Genomic DNA, 19,461 nt, shown 5'->3' on the forward strand with positions numbered 1-19,461 from the left:
GACCGTCGCTCCCTTCCTATGGAATTATTATACACCTCTATACGTCACACTCCGCTGTCAGACCGTCGCTCCCTTCCTATGGAATTATTATACACCTCTATACGTCACACTCCGCTGTCAGACCGTCGCTCCCTTCCTATGGAATTATTATACACCTCTATACGTCACACTCCATTGTCAGACCGTCGCTCCCTTCCTATGGAATTATTATACACCTCTATACGTCACACTCTGCTGTCAGACCGTCGCTCCCTTCCTATGGAATTATTATACACCTCTATACGTCACACTCCATTGTCAGACCGTCGCTCCCTTCCTATGGAATTATTATACACCTCTATACGTCACACTCCGCTGTCAGACCGTCGCTCCCTTCCTATGGAATTATTATACACCTCTACACGTCACACTCCGCTGTCAGACCGTCGCTCCCTTCCTATGGAATTATTATACACCTCTATACGTCACACTCCGCTGTCAGACCGTCGCTCCCTTCCTATGGAATTATTATACACCTCTATACGTCACACTCCGCTGTCAGACCGTCGCTCCTTCCTATGGAATTATTATACACCTCTATACGTCACACTCCGCTGTCAGACCGTCGCTCCCTTCCTATGGAATTATTATACACCTGTATACGTCACACTCCGCTGTCAGACCGTCGCTCCCTTCCTATGGAATTATTATACACCTCTATACGTCACACTCCGCTGTCAGACCGTCGCTCCCTTCCTATGGAATTATTATACACCTCTATACGTCACACTCCGCTGTCAGACCGTCGCTCCTTCCTATGGAATTATTATACACCTCTATACGTCACACTCCGCTGTCAGACCGTCGCTCCCTTCCTATGGAATTATTATACACCTGTATACGTCACACTCCGCTGTCAGACCGTCGCTCCTTCCTATGGAATTATTATACACCTCTATACGTCACACTCCATTGTCAGACCGTCGCTCCCTTCCTATGGAATTATTATACACCTCTATACGTCACACTCCGCTGTCAGACCGTCGCTCCCTTCCTATGGAATTATTATACACCTCTATACGTCACACTCCGCTGTCAGACCGTCGCTCCCTTCCTATGGAATTATTATACACCTCTATACGTCACATCCCGCTGTCAGACCGTCGCTCCCTTCCTATGGAATTATTATACACCTCTATACGTCACACTCCGCTGTCAGACCGTCGCTCCCTTCCTATGGAATTATTATACACCTCTATACGTCACACTCCGCTGTCAGACCGTCGCTCCCTTCCTATGGAATTATTATACACCTCTATACGTCACACTCCGCTGTCAGACCGTCGCTCCCTTCCTATGGAATTATTATACACCTCTATACGTCACACTCCGCTGTCAGACCGTCGCTCCCTTCCTATGGAATTATTATACACCTGTATACGTCACACTCCGCTGTCAGACCGTCGCTCCTTCCTATGGAATTATTATACACCTGTATACGTCACACTCCGCTGTCAGACCGTCGCTCCCTTCCTATGGAATTATTATACACCTCTATACGTCACATCCCGCTGTCAGACCGTCGCTCCCTTCCTATGGAATTATTATACACCTCTATACATCACACTCCGCTGTCAGACCGTCGCTCCCTTCCTATGGAATTATTATACACCTCTATACGTCACACTCCGCTGTCAGACCGTCGCTCCCTTCCTATGGAATTATTATACACCTGTATACGTCACATCCCGCTGTCAGACCGTCGCTCCCTTCCTATGGAATTATTATACACCTCTATACGTCACACTCCGCTGTCAGACCGTCGCTCCCTTCCTATGGAATTATTATACACCTCTATACGTCACATCCCGCTGTCAGACCGTCGCTCCCTTCCTATGGAATTATTATACACCTCTATACGTCACACTCCGCTGTCAGACCGTCGCTCCCTTCCTATGGAATTATTATACACCTCTACACGTCACACTCCGCTGTCAGACCGTCGCTCCCTTCCTATGGAATTATTATACACCTCTATACGTCACACTCCGCTGTCAGACCGTCGCTCCCTTCCTATGGAATTATTATACACCTCTATACGTCACACTCCGCTGTCAGACCGTCGCTCCCTTCCTATGGAATTATTATACACCTGTATACGTCACACTCCGCTGTCAGACCGTCGCTCCCTTCCTATGGAATTATTATACACCTCTATACGTCACACTCCGCTGTCAGACCGTCGCTCCCTTCCTATGGAATTATTATACACCTCTATACGTCACACTCCGCTGTCAGACCGTCGCTCCCTTCCTATGGAATTATTATACACCTCTATACGTCACATCCCGCTGTCAGACCGTCGCTCCCTTCCTATGGAATTATTATACACCTCTATACGTCACACTCCGCTGTCAGACCGTCGCTCCCTTCCTATGGAATTATTATACACCTCTATACGTCACACTCCGCTGTCAGACCGTCGCTCCCTTCCTATGGAATTATTATACACCTGTATACGTCACACTCCGCTGTCAGACCGTCGCTCCTTCCTATGGAATTATTATACACCTGTATACGTCACACTCCGCTGTCAGACCGTCGCTCCCTTCCTATGGAATTATTATACACCTCTATACGTCACATCCCGCTGTCAGACCGTCGCTCCCTTCCTATGGAATTATTATACACCTCTATACATCACACTCCGCTGTCAGACCGTCGCTCCCTTCCTATGGAATTATTATACACCTCTATACGTCACACTCCGCTGTCAGACCGTCGCTCCCTTCCTATGGAATTATTATACACCTGTATACGTCACATCCCGCTGTCAGACCGTCGCTCCCTTCCTATGGAATTATTATACACCTCTATACGTCACACTCCGCTGTCAGACCGTCGCTCCCTTCCTATGGAATTATTATACACCTCTACACGTCACACTCCGCTGTCAGACCGTCGCTCCCTTCCTATGGAATTATTATACACCTCTATACGTCACACTCCGCTGTCAGACCGTCGCTCCCTTCCTATGGAATTATTATACACCTCTATACGTCACACTCCGCTGTCAGACCGTCGCTCCCTTCCTATGGAATTATTATACACCTCTATACGTCACACTCCGCTGTCAGACCGTCGCTCCCTTCCTATGGAATTATTATACACCTCTATACGTCACACTCTGCTGTCAGACCGTCGCTCCCTTCCTATGGAATTATTATACACCTCTATACGTCACACTCTGCTGTCAGACCGTCGCTCCCTTCCTATGGAATTATTATACACCTCTATACGTCACACTCCATTGTCAGACCGTCGCTCCCTTCCTATGGAATTATTATACACCTCTATACGTCACACTCCGCTGTCAGACCGTCGCTCCCTTCCTATGGAATTATTATACACCTCTACACGTCACACTCCGCTGTCAGACCGTCGCTCCCTTCCTATGGAATTATTATACACCTCTATACGTCACACTCCGCTGTCAGACCGTCGCTCCCTTCCTATGGAATTATTATACACCTCTATACGTCACACTCCGCTGTCAGACCGTCGCTCCTTCCTATGGAATTATTATACACCTCTATACGTCACACTCCGCTGTCAGACCGTCGCTCCCTTCCTATGGAATTATTATACACCTGTATACGTCACACTCCGCTGTCAGACCGTCGCTCCCTTCCTATGGAATTATTATACACCTCTATACGTCACACTCCGCTGTCAGACCGTCGCTCCCTTCCTATGGAATTATTATACACCTCTATACGTCACACTCCGCTGTCAGACCGTCGCTCCTTCCTATGGAATTATTATACACCTCTATACGTCACACTCCGCTGTCAGACCGTCGCTCCCTTCCTATGGAATTATTATACACCTGTATACGTCACACTCCGCTGTCAGACCGTCGCTCCTTCCTATGGAATTATTATACACCTCTATACGTCACACTCCATTGTCAGACCGTCGCTCCCTTCCTATGGAATTATTATACACCTCTATACGTCACACTCCGCTGTCAGACCGTCGCTCCCTTCCTATGGAATTATTATACACCTGTATACGTCACACTCCGCTGTCAGACCGTCGCTCCTTCCTATGGAATTATTATACACCTCTATACGTCACACTCCGCTGTCAGACCGTCGCTCCCTTCCTATGGAATTATTATACACCTCTATACGTCACATCCCGCTGTCAGACCTTCGCTCCCTTCCTATGGAATTATTATACACCTCTATACGTCACACTCCGCTGTCAGACCGTCGCTCCCTTCCTATGGAATTATTATACACCTCTATACGTCACACTCCGCTGTCAGACCGTCGCTCCCTTCCTATGGAATTATTATACACCTCTATACGTCACACTCTGCTGTCAGACCGTCGCTCCCTTCCTATGGAATTATTATACACCTCTATACGTCACACTCTGCTGTCAGACCGTCGCTCCCTTCCTATGGAATTATTATACACCTCTATACGTCACACTCCATTGTCAGACCGTCGCTCCCTTCCTATGGAATTATTATACACCTCTATACGTCACACTCCGCTGTCAGACCGTCGCTCCCTTCCTATGGAATTATTATACACCTCTACACGTCACACTCCGCTGTCAGACCGTCGCTCCCTTCCTATGGAATTATTATACACCTCTATACGTCACACTCCGCTGTCAGACCGTCGCTCCCTTCCTATGGAATTATTATACACCTCTATACGTCACACTCCGCTGTCAGACCGTCGCTCCTTCCTATGGAATTATTATACACCTCTATGCGTCACACTCCGCTGTCAGACCGTCGCTCCCTTCCTATGGAATTATTATACACCTGTATACGTCACACTCCGCTGTCAGACCGTCGCTCCCTTCCTATGGAATTATTATACACCTCTATACGTCACACTCCGCTGTCAGACCGTCGCTCCCTTCCTATGGAATTATTATACACCTCTATACGTCACACTCCGCTGTCAGACCGTCGCTCCTTCCTATGGAATTATTATACACCTGTATACGTCACACTCCGCTGTCAGACCGTCGCTCCCTTCCTATGGAATTATTATACACCTCTATACGTCACACTCCGCTGTCAGACCGTCGCTCCCTTCCTATGGAATTATTATACACCTCTATACGTCACACTCCGCTGTCAGACCGTCGCTCCCTTCCTATGGAATTATTATACACCTCTATACGTCACACTCCGCTGTCAGACCGTCGCTCCTTCCTATGGAATTATTATACACCTCTACACGTCACACTCCGCTGTCAGACCGTCGCTCCCTTCCTATGGAATTATTATACACCTCTATACGTCACACTCCGCTGTCAGACCGTCGCTCCTTCCTATGGAATTATTATACACCTCTATACGTCACACTCCGCTGTCAGACCGTCGCTCCCTTCCTATGGAATTATTATACACCTGTATACGTCACACTCCGCTGTCAGACCGTCGCTCCTTCCTATGGAATTATTATACACCTCTATACGTCACACTCCATTGTCAGACCGTCGCTCCCTTCCTATGGAATTATTATACACCTGTATACGTCACACTCCGCTGTCAGACCGTCGCTCCTTCCTATGGAATTATTATACACCTCTATACGTCACACTCCGCTGTCAGACCGTCGCTCCTTCCTATGGAATTATTATACACCTCTATACATCACACTCCGCTGTCAGACCGTCGCTCCCTTCCTATGGAATTATTATACACCTGTATACGTCACACTCCGCTGTCAGACCGTCGCTCCTTCCTATGGAATTATTATACACCTCTATACGTCACACTCCGCTGTCAGACCGTCGCTCCCTTCCTATGGAATTATTATACACCTCTATACGTCACACTCCGCTGTCAGACCGTCGCTCCCTTCCTATGGAATTATTATACACCTCTATACGTCACATCCCGCTGTCAGACCGTCGCTCCCTTCCTATGGAATTATTATACACCTCTATACGTCACACTCCGCTGTCAGACCGTCGCTCCCTTCCTATGGAATTATTATACACCTCTATACGTCACACTCCATTGTCAGACCGTCGCTCCCTTCCTATGGAATTATTATACACCTCTATACGTCACAGAACTTCGCTGTCAGACATAAATCCATAACACTCTGACCACAGGACAAGAACTCTTCCACCGGGTCAAAGCGTTCCTGTGTGAGATGCGTCACAATGTAACTGTAGCAGGGCGCACGCGGGGCCAGAGCGGATCAGGGGTACAAGCCAGATCTCAGACACTGATAGAAATAAGTCACCGGGTCTCCTCCCGGAATAAAGTGCAATGGTGGCCAATACACTGCTGACTCTGAGACTTCCCTAGCGCAGTGGTTAGCATTATGTATATAGGCGAATGCCTCTTCCTGTGCAGCAATAATACCTCTTCCTGTGCTGTAATAATACTTCATAGTAACAATGCCTCTTCCTGTGCAGTAATAATACTTCATAGTAATAATGCCTCTTCCTGTGCAGTAATAATACCTCTTCCTGTGCTGTAATAATACTTCATAGTAACAATGCCTCCTCCTGTGCAGTAATAATACCTCTTCCTGTGTAGCAAGAATACTTCATAGTAATAATGCCTCTTCCTGTGCGGTAATAATACCTCTTCCTGTGCAGTAATAATACTTCATAGTAATAATGTCTCTTCCTGTGCAGTAATAATACTTCATAGTAATAATGCCTCTTCCTGTGCAGTAATAATACATCATAGTAATAATACCTCTTCCTGTGCAGTAATAATGCCTCTTCCCGTGCAGTAATAATACTTCATAGTAATAATACCTCTTCCTGTGCAGTAATAATGCCTCTTCCCGTGCAGTAATAATATCTCTTCCTGCATAGTAATAATACCTCTTCCTGTGCAGTAATAATACTTCATAGTAATAATGCCTCTTCCTGTGCGGTAATAACACTTCATAGTAATAATACCTCTTCCTGTGTTGCAATAATATTTCATAGTAATAATACCTCTTCCTGTGCGGTAATAATACTTCATAGTAATAATGCCTCTTCCTGTGCGGTAATAATACTTCATAGTAATAATGCCTCTTCCTTGGCAGTAATAATACTTCATAGTAATAATACCTCTTCCTATGCTGTAATAACACTTCATAGTAATAATACCTCTTCCTGTGCGGTAATAATACTTCATAGTAATACTACCTCTTCCTGTGCTGTAATAACACTTCATAGTAATAATACCTCTTCCTGTGCTGTAATAATACTTCATAGTAATAATACCTCTTCCTGTGCTGTAATAACACTTCATAGTTATAATATCTCTTCCTGTGCGATTTTAATACTTCATAGTAATAATACCTCTTCCTGTGCTGTAATAACACTTCGTAGTAATAATACCTCTTCCTGTGCGGTAATAACACTTCATAGTAATAATACCTCTTCCTGTGCTGTAATAATACTTCATAGTAATAATACCTCTTCCTGTGCGGTTATAATACTTCATAGTAATAATACCTCTTCCTGTGCGGTAATAACACTTCATAGTAATAATACCTCTTCCTGTGCTGTAATAACACTTCATAGTAATAATACCTCTTCCTGTGCTGTAATAACACTTCATAGTAATAATACCTCTTCCTGTGCGGTAATAACACTTCATAGTAATAATACCTCTTCCTGTGCTGTAATAACACTTCATAGTAATAATACCTCTTCCTGTGCTGTAATAATACTTCATAGTAATAATACCTCTTCCTGTGCGGTAATAACACTTCATAGTAATAATACCTCTTCCTGTGCGGTAATAACACTTCATAGTAATAATACCTCTTCCTGTGCTGTAATAACACTTCATAGTAATAATACCTCTTCCTGTGCTGTAATAACACTTCATAGTAATAATACCTGTTCCTGTGCTGTAATAATACTTCATAGTAATAATACCTCTTCCTGTGCGGTAATAATACTTCATAGTTATAATACCTCTTCCTGTGCGGTATTAATACTTAATAGTAATAATACCTCTTCCTGTGCTGTAATAACACTTCATAGTAATAATACCTCTTCCTGTGCTGTAAAAATACTTCATAGTAATAATACCTCTTCCTGTGCTGTAATAACACTTCACAGTAATAATAGCTCTTCCTGTGCTGTAATAACACTTCATAGTAATACTACCTCTTCCTGTGCTGTAATAATACTTCATAGTAATACTACCTCTTCCTGTGCTGTAATAACACTTCATAGTAATAATACCTCTTCCTGTGCGGTAATAACACTTCATAGTAATAATACCTCTTCCTGTGCGGTAATAACACTTCATAGTAATAATACCTCTTCCTGTGCGGTAATAATACTTCATAGTAATAATACCTCTTCCTGTGCGGTAATAATACTTCATAGTAATAATGCCTCTTCCTGTGCTGTAATAATACTTCATAGTAATAATACCTCTTCATGTGCTGTAATAATACTTCATAGTAATAATACCTCTTCCTGTGTGGTAATAACACTTCATAGTAATAATACCTCTTCCTGTGCGGTAATAATACTTCATAGTAATAATACCTCTTCCTGTGCTGTAATAATACTTCATAGTAATAATACCTCTTCCTGTGCGGTAATAATACTTCATAGTAATAATACCTCTTCCTGTGCGGTAATAACACTTTATAGTAGTAATAATACCTCTTCCTGTGCAGTAATAATACTTCATAGTCATAATACCTCTTCCTGTGCAGTAATAATACTTCATAGTCATAATACCTCTTCCTGTGCAGTAATAATACTTCATAGTAATAATACCTCTTCCTGTGCAGTAATAATACTTCATAGTAATAATACCTCTTCCTGTGCAGTAATAATACCTCTTCCTGTGTGGCTTGAGGTAAGAAGACTTTGTCCAGCTCGAAGTTCCGCTCCTTCCCTTTATAAACCATGGTGAGTTTGGTGTCGTCATTGACATCTGTGATTACGGCGGAGGATGCGGGACCGTCCTCATCACTGGGTCCTAGGTGCGGCCTCACTCTGCACAGAACACGGATATTTCCTGACCAACAACATGGAAGAAGCAGCGTCAGGGCTGTACAGGACATATATCGGGAGCAGGAGCCACGTATCATTGCGCAGCAAGTGCAGGATCATACGTGTCGGTGCTGCCGCCGGCAATGTGACCGGTGTAACATGGGACACAGCCCTGCGTGCACCACTCTGAGCGCATCTTATTACTGGAGATCTCTCCATATGGTACACAGAACAGTCTGTATATTGTGGTAGCTAGGGGGCACTGGTGAGCCACTAATTCTGTGCTGGGATGGTGCCACATAAGTATATAAAGGAGCCGGCCCACAGGATACAGCACAGGTGGGGCCGTGGTGGCCAGGCAGGACTGTGCGGCCCTCGATAGGGCAGAAGAAGTGAGGTAGTGCCCTGCACTAGGAATTCAGAAAATAGAAGCATCCTGTATTCATGTGAACCCGGACAAGCTGTGTGGTGACCTTTATCTGTATACCCAAATACCCCGCCACCGACCACTTCACTGAGCAGAATACCCCCAGAACATCTATATATAGTTATATAGTGTATACATACACACACTGCTCTCACCCTTTAGTTCCACCAGCTGGTTGTGGTATCTCTTGCGCAGCTGCATCTCCCGCCGGTATTTCTCTAGCAGGTCTCGGTTGGCTTCTGACACATCCGTCACTGCGTTACAGATCTGCGTGGCACAAAGACACCTCAATGGGACCTGCCCCAGTGTCCAGCTCCACCATCGCTCTTTCCTACAGCCCTCCTACCTGGTTCCGAGCCTCCCTGATAGAGTCCTCGTAGAAGTGAGAGAAGTTCCGCACTTGGCTTCTGAGACTGTTGTAGTTGTTTTTCATGTTCCTCAGGGCAGGTTGTAGTAGCGCCAAACGGCTCTGCAGGCCTACACGTAGTGTGAGAAGGACACATGAACAGACACTCCCCCAAACTACACACCCAGCACATGGGTAACCCCTCAAGGATCATTTTGTGTCATTTCCCACCTACCTCAATGGGTGACCACAGAAAAGAACATTTCCCTGATCGCATTAGAGTGTTTTACCAATAACGGGTAACATCCCTTCATGTGCTGCGTCCCGGCCTCAGGGGATTGCTGAGCACTTGCTGGTTTCCTCCAGTCCTGCCAACCAGCTACAGATAGTTCCCCCATCACACTGCTCTCCTATTACCAGACAGGGTGCCAGTGTCAGGAGGGGATACCTTCATTAGGTCGACCATTATTGATCGACATGGGAAAAGGTTGACGTGCGTTTTTCACATTTGTTTTGTGACTACAATAGGGAACGGTAACCTGTGCAGAGTGCAGCGAGGCACCTTGCCCGAAGCATGGCGTCGCTTCGCTCGCCATGCGAGGGGACACGGTGCACCAATTGGGGTTCCCGGTCACTTTACGAAGAAAACGACACCAAAAAAAGTAAAAAAAAAAACCTCATGTCGACCTACTGACCCATACCCGTTAGGAGAGGACGTCCAGCCTGGGAGAGGTGCTGCCTATGTACTGTGAGGAACTGGCTCTCCTGCCTACCTGAAACTTCTGCTTAGTGTTAGGAGGCACCGCGGTGGCTCACAGGTCCAGCGGGTCCTGGTCTTTGCTAGGCGTCCGTGACACCCCGTCTCACGGTCGATGGCCCTGACGCTTGCTAGGCGACTAGTACTCAATGCCGACGCTTCTATTGCTTGTGCAGCTACTCAGCCGCAGTGTAAATGCAACGGGCCTGTCTCTGTAAGTGCAGCTACTCCGCTGTAGTGTAAGTAACTGCAACGAGTGTGTCTCTGTACATGCAGCTACTCCGCTGTAGTGTAAGTAACTGCAACGGGTGTGTCTCTGTACGTGCAGCTACTCCGCTGTAGTGTAAGTAACTGCAACGAGTGTGTCTCTGTAAGTGCAGCTACTCCGCTGTAGTGTAAGTAACTGCAACGGGTCTGTCTCTGTACGTGCAGCTACTCCACTGTAGTGTAAGTAACTGCAATGGGTGTGTCTCTGTAAGTGCAGCTACTCCGCTGTAGTGTAAGTAACTGCAACGGGTGTGTCTCTGTAAGTGCAGCTACTCCGCTGTAGTGTAAGTAACTGCAATGGGTGTGTCTCTGTAAGTGCAGCTGCTCCGCTGTAGTGTAAGTAACTGCAACGGGTGTGTCTCTGTAAGTGCAGCTACTCCGCTGTAGTGTAAGTAACTGCAACGGGTGTGTCTCTGTAAGTGCAGCTACTCCGCTGTAGTGTAAGTAACTGCAATGGGTGTGTCTCTGTAAGTGCAGATACTCCGCTGTAGTGTAAGTAACTGCAACAGGTGTGTCTCTGTACGTGCAGCTACTCCGCTGTAGTGTAAGTAACTGCAATGGGTGTGTCTCTGTAAGTGCAGCTACTCCGCTGTAGTGTAAGTAACTGCAACGGGTCTGTCTCTGTAAGTGCAGCTACTCCGCTGTAGTGTAAGTAACTGCAACGGGTCTGTCTCTGTAAGTGCAGCTACTCCGCTGTAGTGTAAGTAACTGCAACGGGTGTGTCTCTGTAAGTGCAGCTACTCCACTGTAGTGTAAGTAACTGCAACGGGTCTGTCTCTGTAAGTGCAGCTACTCCACTGTAGTGTAAGTAACTGCAACGGGTCTGTCTCTGTAAGTGCAGCTACTCTGCTGTAGTGTAAGTAACTGCAACGGGTCTGTCTCTGTACGTGCAGCTACTCTGCTGTAGTGTAAGTAACTGCAACGGGTCTGTCTCTGTAAGTGCAGCTGCTCCACTGTAGTGTAAGTAACTGCAACGGGTCTGTCTCTGTAAGTGCAGCTACTCTGCTGTAGTGTAAGTAACTGCAACGGGTGTGTCTCTGTAAGTGCAGCTGCTCCACTGTAGTGTAAGTAACTGCAACGGGTCTGTCTCTGTAAGTGCAGCTACTCTGCTGTAGTGTAAGTAACTGCAACGGGTCTGTCTCTGTACGTGCAGCTGCTCCACTGTAGTGTAAGTAACTGCAACGGGTTTGTCTCTGTATGTGCAGCTACTCCGCTGTAGTGTAAGTAACTGCAACGGGTGTGTCTCTGTACATGCAGCTGCTCCACTGTAGTGTAAGTAACTGCAACGGGTCTGTCTCTGTAAGTGCAGCTACTCTACTGTAGTGTAAGTAACTGCAACGGGTCTGTCTCTGTAAGTGCAGCTACTCCACTGTAGTGTAAGTAACTGCAACGGGTGTGTCTCTGTAAGTGCAGCTACTCCACTGTAGTGTAAGTAACTGCAACGGGTCTGTCTCTGTAAGTGCAGCTACTCCACTGTAGTGTAAGTAACTGCAACGGGTCTGTCTCTGTAAGTGCAGCTACTCCGCTGTAGTGTAAGTAACTGCAACGGGTGTGTCTCTGTAAGTGCAGCTACTCCGCTGTAGTGTAAGTAACTGCAACGGGTCTGTCTCTGTAAGTGCAGCTACTCCGCTGTAGTGTAAGTAACTGCAACGGGTCTGTCTCTGTACGTGCAGCTACTCTACTGTAGTGTAAGTAACTGCAACGGGTCTGTCTCTGTACGTGCAGCTACTCTACTGTAGTGTAAGTAACTGCAACGGGTCTGTCTCTGTACGTGCAGCTACTCCGCTGTAGTGTAAGTAACTGCAACGGGTGTGTCTCTGTAAGTGCAGCTACTCCGCTGTAGTGTAAGTAACTGCAACGGGTCTGTCTCTGTACATGCAGCTACTCCACTGTAGTGTAAGTAACTGCAACGGGTCTGTCTCTGTACGTGCAGCTACTCCGCTGTAGTGTAAGTAACTGCAACGGGTCTGTCTCTGTACGTGCAGCTACTCCGCTGTAGTGTAAGTAACTGCAACGGGTGTGTCTCTGTAAGTGCAGCTACTCCACTGTAGTGTAAGTAACTGCAACGGGTGTGTCTCTGTAAGTGCAGCTACTCCGCTGTAGTGTAAGTAACTGCAACGGGTGTGTCTCTGTAAGTGCAGCTACTCCGCTGTAGTATAAGTAACTGCAACGGGTGTGTCTCTGTAAGTGCAGCTACTCCGCTGTAGTGTAAGTAACTGCAACGGGTGTGTCTCTGTAAGTGCAGCTACTCCACTGTAGTGTAAGTAACTGCAACGGGTCTGTCTCTGTACATGCAGCTACTCCACTGTAGTGTAAGTAACTGCAACGGGTGTGTCTCTGTAAGTGCAGCTACTCCGCTGTAGTGTAAGTAACTGCAACGGGTGTGTCTCTGTAAGTGCAGCTACTCCGCTGTAGTATAAGTAACTGCAACGGGTGTGTCTCTGTAAGTGCAGCTACTCCGCTGTAGTGTAAGTAACTGCAACGGGTGTGTCTCTGTAAGTGCAGCTACTCCGCTGTAGTGTAAGTAACTGCAACGGGTGTGTCTCTGTAAGTGCAGCTACTCCACTGTAGTGTAAGTAACTGCAACGGGTCTGTCTCTGTACGTGCAGCTATTCCGCTGTAGTGTAAGTAACTGCAACGGGTGTGTCTCTGTAAGTGCAGCTACTCCGCTGTAGTGTAAGTAACTGCAACGGGTCTGTCTCTGTAAGTGCAGCTACTCCGCTGTAGTGTAAGTAACTGCAACGAGTCTGTCTCTGTAAGTGCAGCTACTCCACTGTAGTGTAAGTAACTGCAACGGGTGTGTCTCTGTAAGTGCAGCTACTCCACTGTAGTGTAAGTAACTGCAACGGGTGTGTCTCTGTACATGCAGCTACTCCGCTGTAGTGTAAGTAACTGCAACGGGTGTGTCTCTGTACGTGTAGCTACTCCGCTGTAGTGTAAGTAACTGCAATGGGTCTGTCTCTGTACGTGCAGCTACTCCGCTGTAGTGTAAGTAACTGCAACGGGTGTGTCTCTGTAAGTGCAGCTACTCTACTGTAGTGTAAGTAACTGCAACGGGTGTGTCTCTGTACGTGCAGCTACTCCGCTGTAGTGTAAGTAACTACAACGGGTCTGTCTCTGTACGTGCAGCTACTCCGCTGTAGTGTAAGTAACTGCAATGGGTGTGTCTCTGTACATGCAGCTACTCCGCTGTAGTGTAAGTAACTGCAACGGGTGTGTCTCTGTAAGTGCAGCTACTCCGCTGTAGTGTAAGTAACTGCAACGGGTGTGTCTCTGTAAGTGCAGCTACTCCGCTGTAGTGTAAGTAACTGCAACGGGTGTGTCTCTGTAGGTGCAGCTACTCCGCTGTAGTGTAAGTAACTGCAACGGGTCTGTCTCTGTAAGTGCAGCTGCTCCGATGTAGTGTAAGTAACTGCAACGGGTGTGTCTCTGTAAGTGCAGCTACTCCGCTGTAGTGTAAGTAACTGCAACGGGTGTGTCTCTGTAAGTGCAGCTACTCCGCTGTAGTGTAAGTAACTGCAACGGGTGTGTCTGTGTACATGCAGCTACTCCGCTGTAGTGTAAGTAACTGCAACGGGTCTGTCTCTGTACGTGCAGCTACTCCGCTGTAGTGTAAGTAACTGCAATGGGTGTGTCTCTGTACGTGCAGCTACTCCGCTGTAGTGTAAGTAACTGCAACGGGTCTGTCTCTGTACATGCAGCTACTCCGCTGTAGTGTAAGTAACGGCAACGGGTGTGTCTCTGTAAGTGCAGCTACTCTGCTGTAGTGTAAGTAACTGCAACGGGTCTCTCTATGTAAGTGCAGCTACTCCACTGTAGTGTAAGTAACTGCAACGGGTGTGTCTCTGTAAGTGCAGATACTCCGCTGTAGTGTAAGTAACTGCAACGGGTGTGTCTCTGTACGTGCAGATACTCCGCTGTAGTGTAAGTAACTGCAACGGGTCTGTCTCTGTACGTGCAGCTACTCCGCTGTAGTGTAAGTAACTGCAACGGGTGTGTCTCTGTAAGTGCAGCTGCTCCGATGTAGTGTAAGTAACTGCAACGGGTGTGTCTCTGTACGTGCAGCTACTCCGCTGTAGTGTAAGTAACTGCAACGGGTCTGTCTCTGTAAGTGCAGCTGCTCCGATGTAGTGTAAGTAACTGCAACGGGTCTGTCTCTGTAAGTGCAGCTACTCCACTGTAGTGTAAGTAACTGCAACGGGTGTGTCTCTGTACGTGCAGCTACTCCGCTGTAGTGTAAGTAACTGCAACGGGTCTGTCTCTGTAAGTGCAGCTGCTCCGATGTAGTGTAAGTAACTGCAACGGGTCTGTCTCTGTAAGTGCAGCTACTCCACTGTAGTGTAAGTAACTGCAACGGGTGTGTCTGTGTACATGCAGCTACTCCGCTGTAGTGTAAGTAACTGCAACGGGTGTGTCTGTGTACATGCAGCTATTCCGCTGTAGTGTAAGTAACTGCAATGGGTCTCTCTCTGTAAGTGCAGCTACTCCGCTGTAGTGTAAGTAACTGCAACGGGTGTGTCTGTGTACATGCAGCTACTCCGCTGTAGTGTAAGTAACTGCAACGGGTGTGTCTCTGTAAGTGCAGCTACTCCACTGTAGTGTAAGTAACTGCAACGGGTGTGTCTGTGTACATGCAGCTACTCCGCTGTAGTGTAAGTAACTGCAACGGGTGTGTCTGTGTACGTGCAGCTACTCCGCTGTAGTGTAAGTAACTGCAACGGGTGTGTCTCTGTACATGCAGCTACTCCGCTGTAGTGTAAGTAACTGCAACGGGTCTGTCTCTGTAAGTGCAGCTACTCCGCTGTAGTGTAAGTAACTGCAACGGGTGTGTCTCTGTACGTGCAGCTACTCCACTGTAGTGTAAGTAACTGCAACGGGTGTGTCTCTGTAAGTGCAGCTACTCCACTGTAGTGTAAGTAACTGCAACGGGTCTGTCTCTGTACGTGCAGCTACTCCACTGTAGTGTAAGTAACTGCAACGGGTCTGTCTCTGTAAGTGCAGCTACTCCGCTGTAGTGTAAGTAACTGCAACGGGTCTGTCTCTGTAAGTGCAGCTACTCCACTGTAGTGTAAGTAACTGCAACGGGTGTGTCTCTGTACGTGCAGCTACTCCTCTGTAGTGTAAGTAACTGCAACGGGTGTGTCTCTGTACGTGCAGCTACTCCGCTGTAGTGTAAGTAACTGCAACGGGTCTGTCTCTGTACGTGCAGCTACTCCGCTGTAGTGTAAGTAACTGCAACGGGTGTGTCTCTGTACGTGCAGCTACTCCGCTGTAGTGTAAGTAACTGCAACGGGTCTGTCTCTGTAAGTGCAGCTGCTCCACTGTAGTGTAAGTAACTGCAACGGGTCTGTCTCTGTACGTGCAGCTACTCCGCTGTAGTGTAAGTAACCGCAACGGGTGTGTCTCTGTACATGCAGCTACTCCGCTGTAGTGTAAGTAACTGCAACGGGTCTGTCTCTGTACGTGCAGCTACTCCGCTGTAGTGTAAGTAACTGCAACGGGTGTGTCTCTGTAAGTGCAGCTACTCCGCTGTAGTGTAAGTAACTGCAACGGGTCTGTCTCTGTAAGTGCAGCTACTCCGCTGTAGTGTAAGTAACTGCAACGGTTGTGTCTCTGTAAGTGCAGCTACTCCGCTGTAGTGTAAGTAACTGCAACGGGTCTGTCTCTGTAAGTGCAGCTACTCCGCTGTAGTGTAAGTAACTGCAACGGGTCTGTCTCTGTAAGTGCAGCTACTCCGCTGTAGTGTAAGTAACTGCAACGGTTGTGTCTCTGTAAGTGCAGCTACTCCGCTGTAGTGTAAGTAACTGCAACGGGTCTGTCTCTGTAAGTGCAGCTATTCCGCTGTAGTGTAAGTAACTGCAACGGGTGTGTCTCTGTAAGTGCAGCTACTCCGCTGTAGTGTAAGTAACTGCAACGGGTCTGTCTCTGTAAGTGCAGCTACTCCGCTGTAGTGTAAGTAACTGCAACGGGTGTGTCTCTGTAAGTGCAGCTACTCCACTGTAGTGTAAGTAACTGCAACGGGTGTGTCTCTGTACATGCAGCTACTCCGCTGTAGTGTAAGTAACTGCAACGGGTGTGTCTCTGTACGTGTAGCTACTCCACTGTAGTGTAAGTAACTGCAGCGGTTGTGTCTCTGTACATGCAGCTACTCCGCTGTAGTTTAAGTAACTGCAACGGGTCTGTCTCTGTACGTGCAGCTACTCCGCTGTAGTGTAAGTAACTGCAATGGGTGTGTCTCTGTACATGCAGCTACTCCGCTGTAGTGTAAGTAACTGCAATGGGTGTGTCTCTGTACATGCAGCTACTCCACTGTAGTGTAAGTAACTGCAACGGGTGTGTCTCTGTACATGCAGCTACTCCGCTGTAGTGTAAGTAACTGCAACGGGTGTGTCTCTGTACGTGTAGCTACTCCACTGTAGTGTAAGTAACTGCAGCGGTTGTGTCTCTGTACATGCAGCTACTCCGCTGTAGTTTAAGTAACTGCAACGGGTCTGTCTCTGTACGTGCAGCTACTCCGCTGTAGTGTAAGTAACTGCAACGGGTCTGTCTCTGTACGTGCAGATACTCCACTGTAGTGTAAGTAACTGCAACGGGTGTGTCTCTGTAAGTGCAGCTGCTCCGATGTAGTGTAAGTAACTGCAACGGGTGTGTCTCTGTAAGTGCAGCTACTCCGCTGTAGTGTAAGTAACTGCAACGGGTGTGTCTCTGTAAGTGCAGCTACTCCGCTGTAGTGTAAGTAACTGCAACGGGTGTGTCTCTGTAAGTGCAGCTACTCCGCTGTAGTGTAAGTAACTGCAACGGGTGTGTCTCTGTAAGTGCAGCTACTCCGCTGTAGTGTAAGTAACTGCAACGGGTCTGTCTCTGTAAGTGCAGCTACTCCGCTGTAGTGTAAGTAACTGCAACGGGTGTGTCTCTGTAAGTGCAGCTACTCCGCTGTAGTGTAAGTAAGTGCAACGGGTGTGTCTCTGTACGTGCAGCTGCTCCGATGTAGTGTAAGTAACTGCAACGGGTGTGTCTCTGTAAGTGCAGCTACTCCGCTGTAGTGTAAGTAACTGCAACGGGTGTGTCTCTGTAAGTGCAGCTACTCCGCTGTAGTGTAAGTAACTGCAACGGGTGTGTCTGTGTACATGCAGCTACTCCGCTGTAGTGTAAGTAACTGCAACGGGTCTGTCTCTGTACGTGCAGCTACTCCGCTGTAGTGTAAGTAACTGCAACGGGTGTGTCTCTGTACGTGCAGCTACTCCGCTGTAGTGTAAGTAACTGCAACGGGTCTGTCTCTGTACGTGCAGATACTCCGCTGTAGTGTAAGTAACTGCAACGGGTCTGTCTCTGTACGTGCAGCTACTCCGCTGTAGTGTAAGTAACTGCAACGGGTCTGTCTCTGTAAGTGCAGCTGCTCCGATGTAGTGTAAGTAACTGCAACGGGTGTGTCTCTGTAAGTGCAGCTACTCCGCTGTAGTGTAAGTAACTGCAACGGGTGTGTCTCTGTACATGCAGCTACTCCGCTGTAGTGTAAGTAACTGCAACGGGTCTGTCTCTGTAAGTGCAGCTACTCCGCTGTAGTGTAAGTAACTGCAACGGGTCTGTCTCTGTAAGTGCAGCTACTCCGCTGTAGTGTAAGTAACTGCAACGGGTCTGTCTCTGTAAGTGCAGCTACTCCGCTGTAGTGTAAGTAACTGCAACGAGTCTGTCTCTGTAAGTGCAGCTGCTCCGATGTAGTGTAAGTAACTGCAATGGGTGTGTCTCTGTACATGCAGCTACTCCGCTGTAGTGTAAGTAACTGCAACGGGTCTGTCTCTGTACATGCAGCTACTCCGCTGTAGTGTAAGTAACTGCAACGGGTCTGTCTCTGTACGTGCAGCTACTCCACTGTAGTGTAAGTAACTGCAACGGGTCTGTCTCTGTACGTGCAGATACTCCGCTGTAGTGTAAGTAACTGCAACGGGTGTGTCTCTGTAAGTGCAGATGCTCCGATGTAGTGTAAGTAACTGCAACGGGTCTGTCTCTGTACGTGCAGCTACTCCGCTGTAGTGTAAGTAACTGCAATGGGTGTGTCTCTGTACATGCAGCTACTCCGCTGTAGTGTAAGTAACTGCAACGGGTCTGTCTCTGTACGTGCAGATACTCCGATGTAGTGTAAGTAACTGCAACGGGTGTGTCTCTGTAAGTGCAGCTACTCCGCTGTAGTTTAAGTAACTGCAACGGGTCTGTCTCTGTACGTGCAGCTACTCCGCTGTAGTGTAAGTAACTGCAACGGGTGTGTCTCTGTACGTGCAGCTACTCCGCTGTAGTGTAAGTAACTGCAACGGGTGTGTCTCTGTACGTGCAGCTACTCCGCTGTAGTGTAAGTAACTGCAACGAGTCTGTCTCTGTAAGTGCAGCTGCTCCGCTGTAGTGTAAGTAACTGCAACGGGTCTGTCTCTGTAAGTGCAGCTGCTCCGCTGTAGTGTAAGTAACTGCAACGGGTGTGTCTCTGTAAGTGCAGCTACTCCGCTGTATTGTAAGTAACTGCAACGGGTGTGTCTCTGTACGTGCAGCTACTCCGCTGTAGTGTAAGTAACTGCAACGGGTCTGTCTCTGTACGTGCAGCTACTCCGCTGTAGTGTAAGTAACTGCAACGGGTCTCTCTCTGTAAGTGCAACTACTCCGCTGTATTGTAAGTAACTG

At 47.4% G+C, this 19,461-nt stretch overlaps 1 protein-coding gene across 1 annotated transcript in view; it reads right to left on the bottom strand.

Annotated features, from left to right (window-relative positions):
* LOC134927077 (kinesin-like protein KIFC3) overlaps nucleotides 1-19,461 on the bottom strand; it is a 280,022-nt gene that overhangs the window by 92,290 nt on the left and 168,271 nt on the right. Inside the window, exons 11-13 of the mRNA XM_063921075.1 lie at nucleotides 9,771-9,901; nucleotides 9,580-9,691; nucleotides 8,841-9,022 (exon numbers count right to left, since the gene is read on the bottom strand). Coding sequence (XP_063777145.1) covers nucleotides 8,841-9,022; nucleotides 9,580-9,691; nucleotides 9,771-9,901 — 425 coding nt within the window. The remainder of the gene's footprint in view (nucleotides 1-8,840; nucleotides 9,023-9,579; nucleotides 9,692-9,770; nucleotides 9,902-19,461) is intronic.

Source organism: Pseudophryne corroboree, chromosome 5, assembly GCF_028390025.1.
Source record: "Pseudophryne corroboree isolate aPseCor3 chromosome 5, aPseCor3.hap2, whole genome shotgun sequence".
Taxonomy (NCBI): domain Eukaryota; kingdom Metazoa; phylum Chordata; class Amphibia; order Anura; family Myobatrachidae; genus Pseudophryne; species Pseudophryne corroboree.